The sequence below is a fragment of the Eurypyga helias genome, unplaced genomic scaffold (genome assembly GCF_000690775.1).
Source record: "Eurypyga helias isolate BGI_N326 unplaced genomic scaffold, ASM69077v1 scaffold28332, whole genome shotgun sequence".
NCBI classification, from domain to species: Eukaryota; Metazoa; Chordata; class Aves; order Eurypygiformes; family Eurypygidae; genus Eurypyga; species Eurypyga helias.
The window spans coordinates 21,710-29,325 of record NW_010235820.1 but is presented as its reverse complement, the minus strand read 5'-3'; the positions used below and the strand labels follow the sequence as shown (position 1 = coordinate 29,325).

General features: G+C 39.3%; 1 protein-coding gene across 1 annotated transcript in view; it reads right to left on the bottom strand.

Moving 5' to 3' along the window:
- Positions 1 to 7,616, bottom strand: part of NUP205 (nucleoporin 205kDa) — a gene marked incomplete at both ends in the record, with an annotated part of 38,678 nt that overhangs the window by 13,006 nt on the left and 18,056 nt on the right. Inside the window, 7 exons of the mRNA XM_010146883.1 lie at positions 947 to 1,071; positions 2,239 to 2,403; positions 2,824 to 2,905; positions 3,891 to 4,011; positions 5,091 to 5,280; positions 5,530 to 5,667; positions 7,290 to 7,389. Of these exons, the coding sequence (XP_010145185.1) occupies positions 947 to 1,071; positions 2,239 to 2,403; positions 2,824 to 2,905; positions 3,891 to 4,011; positions 5,091 to 5,280; positions 5,530 to 5,667; positions 7,290 to 7,389 (921 nt within the window). The remainder of the gene's footprint in view (positions 1 to 946; positions 1,072 to 2,238; positions 2,404 to 2,823; positions 2,906 to 3,890; positions 4,012 to 5,090; positions 5,281 to 5,529; positions 5,668 to 7,289; positions 7,390 to 7,616) is intronic.

The following is a 7,616-nucleotide window of genomic DNA, read 5'->3' as shown; positions in this document are numbered from 1 at the left end:
GAGTGGTCAGGCACTGGAACAGGCTGCCCAGGGAAGTGGTGGAGTCACCATCCCTGGAGGTGTTCAAGGAATGTGTAGACATGGTTCTTGAGGACATAGTCCAGTGGGTATGGTAGTGTTGGGTTGACGGCTGGACTAGATGATCTTTTCCAACATGGACTAGATGGTCTTTTCCAACCCTAGTGATTCCGTGACATTGAATTATGACATTAAAAGACTACAAGCCACTATCGTGAGGATGATTCTGACAGCTGTTTGCCCACAAAATGACACTACATAAGCCTATTTATTCAGCTCACTTAAAAATGAGCGTCTTTTTAAGTTTCCAGATTCATCAACACAGGAAATGTAATCTGTTGGGGTTTTTTTCTCCTTATACAGTATGGCCTCTGTCACTTTCAATGTTTAAAATTCTTTCTAGATTCCACAGATTTTCAACATGGTATGGGTGTATAATTACATGATTTAAGGCCAAACATCAGCTACCTGGCACATACATCTAATTCAGCTCTCTTCCTCATCTCACTCCCTCAGACACACATACATACATCCTGTCACTGCTACAGAATAGAGAATTTTATTGGCTCATTTGGAATTACTAGCTATCTTACATGCTGGCAAACTACAGTTCCAAAATTTAAAAAGAAAATTGGCATATGGTCACAACAGATTCAAAAGCTCACTGAAAATATTTAGAAGATTAGTTTTGTACGTATATCCCAATTCCAAGTTCTGACATGAGTGCACATTCTTTATTTTCTGTGTTCCTACAAGATAATACTTTTTCACACAAAAAAAAGTAGAATAGAAAGTGCTCAATGTATATAAAAACCTGATAGATGCATTTTAAAAATGAAACTATTATTAAAATCTTCAACCATCTGTGTTCACCAACCAAGAAGTAGCTAATTTTAGTTCGACTACTTTCAGAAAATACGCTGAATACCTGGTAACAGAGTTCTGCAAGATGAGGAGATTCCTGAACTGCTGTAGGCCCATTCCTCGTTTCTGTACCCTTCTCCAGTATGTTCAAAATAGCATGAAGGCAAGTCCGTGGGCAACCCAAGACACCTTAAAATACAAAAATAATTTCTTAACATTCTTGATCTTAATTGCCTCCATAGCAAACACAGGTTAACACACAGAATTATGGACCCTAATTTGTTCAGATACCTTGTGCTGCACTATACTGCTCCACAGAACTGCAGCAAAAATATCTGGCCAAGATTTTCTCGCCAACCCACTCCTCTGCTTCACTGTCTTCATGGTGAAAAAGTTTCTCCTATATGCAGTTGGAGCCTCTTGTTTCAATTAAAGCCTACTGCCTTTCATTGTCCCACCACACACCTCTGAAAAGCCTGGCTTAATCCTCTCATTAACCAATTTGTAGGTATTCAAAGACTGCTATTAGGTCCCCCCAAAGCCTTCTCCAGGCTGAAGAAGTCCCATTCCTTCAGCTTCTCCTTAGTGGCTGCGTGCTCCAGCCCCCTGACCACCTCTGTTGAACTTGTTCAAGTTCATCAGTGTCTGGCTTGTACCGAATACAGGTTAGAAGCTGAGGATGTGTCTTGTTTGCCTTCTAACACGCTGTTTTTCTCACCAATTCAAAAATCATTAGAAATGTTACTCTTGTTGCTTTAAAGTTCATATCCCCATATATATATTCACACATACGAATACATAAATAGATTATGAATAGATAAATTCATTAATATACCTAGCAGTAGACTGAAAACGCACATATTCTAAAAGGTTTTCTTCTACAACATTAAACAAAAAAAATGGTATTTTTCTCTATAATTACACAGAAGTTTGAGGAGAGACAAGACAGTAGTCAAGTAGTATAACTAGTTCAAATTGACAGTCTGCTTTGTAGATTCCCATGTTGTCACATGTAGGTACTTCCTGGATCATCAAATCAATTTCTTTGTACTGTGGACACAACCACGCTGCATAAAAGAGCAAATAATGTGTCACTTCTAAATTATCATTTTCCCCCATAACTCCAATTTCAAGTTTGTTCCAAAATCCAACTCAAACAAAGCATCAAACCCCGAAACCATTTAGATGCTGCATTTGGGTATCAACATATATTTCAATTTAGCTTTTGAGGATTAGAACAAGGCCTGTTGTTGTATTCTGAAGAGGAACTGCTCCTCCTCATGAATTTTCCAATAAACACTCTCATGGTTGCTAACACAACTGATTAAATGCCAAACTGATTTTTCCTCTTCATACCTGGATCTTGCAGATTTGTGGTGCTGACAGGTTTCTTTAATTCATATCCCAAGAGATACAGGGCAAGGCTGGGAGGACTACACTCAAGAGAGGTGATAAGGAGATTTAGGATATGGATCCGTGTTTCATGATGGATTCGTGCCCGCTTCTTTTCAGGCTCCAGCTCTTGATTAAGAAAGAAAAACAAAATTAGGTGAATCCTGAAGTGAAGAAATCAATTTAATGGAATAATCCTCAGAGCCTTTGAGTTAAAGACAAGAAGGCTAGGGCATCAACTTATATTAGTCAGAGGGATAAAAAAACCAAAATTTCAAAGTACTGTTAATCAGCTCTAAATAATACATCCAGAGTAGTGTTAAATATTTGTCTTCTGAAAACAGACTCAGTGTATAGTTGGCACCTCATCTCATGGACGTATCTTAACAAGACACTGGTGCTTTTCATTTGTTAAAGGTTCAATTCTATAGAAAACAACACAAGAAACATTTTTTTCTGACTTTAAAGCACTTCCTTCACCTCTTTCATTCATTTCATTCTACACAAAACACAACAGTGTAAGGCATTTTTACGAAGCCTTTTACATACCCTCATCTGGATTAATTAATTCTTCTGCATCTTCATTGTCCAAACATTCCACAAACCCAGCCATCAGCTTCTGGCTAATACTCTGTATTCAACAATGGAAGGATGGAAATGAAGAGGATTTAAAGAAGATTGAAAACAGTATCTTTCATAATTTCCTCCATATAAACTGATAGAAGTTCTAGACAAAAATTATACAACCCAGTTAATACCCAAGAGTTAAGAGTCATAGCTTTTCTAAGCTAAGGTTAGCAATTAGTCACTGAACAGAAAAACAAATCTACTGTTGTTACATAGGCTAAATTATCCTCACAAGTTGAAAGCTATAAAGTCAAGGAAAAGTCTCAGTATCTCAAACAATATTGTCCTTTTCCTTCTTGCAAACATTCATGATTTTGTTGTTTTCAATTAATGAAGCAGGTTTTTTTTACAATGCCACAGTCAAAGACTTTTAGAGGTAGATAGATATAAGACAAAATATAATTTGAATGTACTTGCTCTAGAAACCTACCATAGAATCATAGAATGGTTTGGGTTGGAAGGGACCTTAAAGAGCATCTAGTTCCAACCCCCCTGCCATGGGCAGGGACACCTTCCACTAGACCAGGTTGCTCAAAGCCTCATCCAGCCTGGCCTTGAACACTTCCAGGGAGGGGGCATCCACAGCTTCTCTGGGACACCTGTTCCAGTGCCTCACCACCATCTCCAGGAAGATCATCTTCCTGATATCCACTCTAAACCTCCCCACTTTCAATTTAAACCCGTTACCCCTTGTCCTGTCACTACAGGCCCTTGTAAAAAGTCCCCCCCAGCTTCCTCGTAGCCCCTTCCGGTACCGGGAGGGGCTGTAAGGTCTCCCCGGAGCCTTCTCTTCTCCAGGCTGAACAAGCCCCACTCTCTCAGCCTGTCCCCATAGCAGAGGTGCTCCAGCCCTCTGAGCATCTTCGTGGCCTCCCCTGGAGTTCTTGCAAGAAGTCCATGTCCTTAAAGTATCCTGTCCTTTCCTTTAAAGTAACATTATGTAGTACCAGTATTCCTTCAAATGTTTCTCCAAAGAAACTGGCACTTACCTGATCATGTGTGAAATCACCAACTAGCTTTATCTGGATGTTGGAATTGTAAGAAATGCAACACAGAATCTTGGCACTTTCAAAAGCCAGTTCAGGATTGCTGTTTCCATGACAAAGATACCTTCAAAAATACAAGATTGTGATGAAATATCATAATAAAATTCTTGAGAATTTTACTGTTTCAAGATGGTAAAAGAAATTAATCATTTAAAACTAAAACATTTACAAATCAAACTACATGAGAAAACGTTAAGGCTACAAACAAAATTTCAGTCTACATGAAGCACTTAGCACTCCTCCATCAAAAGGAAGGTAGTAAGCTGAGTAGGGATAATAATGTCTCCTGGAATTTTTACCATTCTTTTTATCCAAAATCTACCTCAAACACTGCAGGATAAATTAAAACAACTGGTCAAAAGCTCACACAAGAAACAGTGAGAAAATACCTTCAGATCACGCAGAAATGAGCATCACTGAAGACCAAAGCTAGCTAAAAATCACTACTGCAAGTACTAAAAATAGGCAAGAGAAAATTTAAAAGCACCTTAAAAGGCACGCTTTTCTTTTTTAAAACTATTTGTCAACTATTGTTATGTGAAAAAAGTAATATAAATGAAAGACAAAAACAATATATAAAGAGTGCAATTTTTTAGTGCATTCCAAGTCAGAATATCCCTGCTTTTTTATGCACTCAGTTCTACTATTCATCAATGCTGGTTTGCCTGTGAATTCATAAACAGTAACATTTTTTTTCAGGAAGGAGCAGGAACTCCTGAAGTTTACCATCTCAAATGGAGTTTCAGATTACTAGCCTGATACTTTCAGTAACCAGTGGTCAATACTGTAAAACATTGAAGTGGCCAATAGCAACCAAGTGAAGTTTTACTCTCCCACTCTATGACAACCGAAGTCTGTGGTAAACTGAAAATTATGTGTAAGGGAATCATTGCACATAAGGCAACTAGGAAGAAATCATGCGAGGAAAATGATTCAGAAAGAAAAACTATAAATGCAGATCCCAGTCTTGCACCAGACAATACACAGATCAAACCACCTGTGAAGACACCTCCCCCCACAAAAAAAAAATTCAGAGATGCTCTGTGCAAAGAGAAGTATTGGCTAGAAAAAGTAATGCAAGGACCAGGATCTAAACACTTCTGTGCCTCCAAAACTCCTCACTTCTCAGAACTTTGCACATACCTAGCGATATTCACCACATGATCTGCCTTTTTAGTGCGAGGATTGATTCCTTGAAGGAGCTGCTCCAGTGGCGTGACAATAAGGGAAAGGTGGCTCTCCCGCAACAGATCCATAAAAAGGTTCTCTTTCTGTAGGGTTAAGTCTAGAAGTGCCAGGCAATACTGTACAGCTTTCTCTAAATGCTTCTTCCCTGCAGTGCACCAACAATAAAGAACCATCAGAAAAACAAAGGAGCAGTTAAACTGACCACATCATAAACCTTGTTCACCAAGCCTTGCACCAAGAACTTGTCAGTTGTATACTACCAGGAAAATTCTCCCAAAACACACTTTTTCCATGCAAGAGAAACAACATCAAGTTGAAGATACACAACATCAGCTTTAAATCCTACTTAGTACGCATTTTAACCTCACATGAAAATTAGATTCTAGGTACATACCAGGAAACGGAGCGTAAGTATCAAGTTGCTTAACCCCTTCTTCGAGCAAACACAGCGACAGTTCCAGCATGGGGGACTCATTCAATAGATGATACATCAAATTGAAGCCAGGTGGCTTATATGCTATTATTTCTTCTCCTAAAGAGGGGGGAGGGGGGAAAATTAACATATAAGAGAAAAGACTTCCCTTACACAAGCTAGCCTGCGCTACAAAACACAGCAGCCCCTGTTGTTGCAAGCAACGTCTGAAATGGATGAAACGTACTGCACACAAAGTCTTCAGTGGTTTTCTTTTCATGTAAGCCATTTAGGCAATGGCTTAAAAGTTTGGGAGGAGTTCTAATGGCAATTACCATTACTTTTCAATATCTAACAGCACAGTTTCAATTTTTTTTTGTAGATCTGACCTTGAATTCAAATCAAGGCTAGGACTTCATACCACACTGGAGCTACATTAAATGGTTTTGCAAGACTGCAAAATAACTGGAAAAAGTTTACATCCCCCAAAACCTGCATCAAGACCCCAGATGAGGGAAAAAGCATTTCCAGAAATCAAAGCTGAGACAGTCCACTGAACCCCTGATGCTCATACGGTACAGATACCTGCATGTCTGCTGCAACAGTGTACACAAAAATGAAACTAATATCCTAAAACTCAAAGGCCCTCATGAAACAAATTAAAGGGAAAAGCCAAGACTGATATTTCTGGTTTATCTAGTCTCCCAGTGGAGACTATGGTGGATAAAAGCAGGAGAGCAGTAAGAATCTTTTAATATGCAAGTGAGAATGGGGGTACAGTTTGTCTTGGCATCAGCTTAAGCAATCCCCTCCTCTTTCCATTCATCCCCTGTCTGCGCTATCTCCCAGCATACCAATAAACATGCCAACGTCCTGTGGAGCCACACACCCAATCACTTCAAGAAATGGATCTAGTCAAAAAGATCGGTTTTAACTCATTCCTGCAACACGTCACGTAGCCCACACATAACCATACAAGCTGAAGGACTAGCTGAGGGCAGGGATGAGCTAACAGAAATTGCTCAAGTCAGTTAAGCTGACGAGAACTGTTTGTCAAAGCACAGGGCACAGAGGCCTCCCAAACAGGTGAGCTCAAGCGGGAGGTACGTCTTAAAGTTGTTGTTCACTTGATAAGTGGTTCTTATAGCTCTACTGCCACAAGCAAACCCACAGGCATCAGGATGGCATTGAATGCTAAGAAACTTTGTATTACAAAAAAAAAATCTGCAGTCCAAATCAGCCCTCAATTTCCTCAATGAGGCACCTGCCATCTACTTTGGTCTTTTAAAGAATAGTTGTCCAGAATTAAAGGACTTCAGATCACAACTCTACTCTCTGCTCTGAATAACATAGTAATAATATTAATATTAGAGGATGTATCAAATACACCCACATCTTTAAATTAACCTTATGATTTAAATATAGATCAAAGAAATCCAGAAGAACAAGCCCAAAACCAAGGTGATTTTTAAGTGTCAAATGCTGCTCTAATCAAAGCAAGACAGACAGAAGTCACCCTCCCACTAGAGCTAGGGAAGTAGGAAACGGCGTACATGAAGCCCTGCTGAATCAGCAAGGTAGCTACTCATGCTGTGGACATTTTTTGAACATCTTCCTATCTTGAAGCCTTGGTCTAGCTTTCCATCAGCTTACTCGCAGTACTAATCAAGATAATAAGACAGAGGCAAGAGAGCAAAGCAAGTTACAATTCTGTCTGTCAGCAAACAAATGAACAAGTTCACCTTGTAACTCCACATATTGGTCCACAAAGTCTTCAAGTTGAGGTTCGTAGTCCCGCAGCAATTTATAAAACACTTCCAGAACAACCTCAGCTACTTCCCACTGTGGATAACCACAAAATGAAGAAAAAGTCATACACAGAGTAAGACTGATACTGCAGCAACAAGACTGGGATGACAAAGAATACAACAAGCACTGCAGTGATGGATCAGAACACTGGCATGACTACCTAATTGTAAAATCCAACAACACTTATGGTTCATTGTGTCAAATATTCTGAAAGGCCAAGCTTTCTTTCTGAAACAAAATGGAATACCGCAACAGAATTA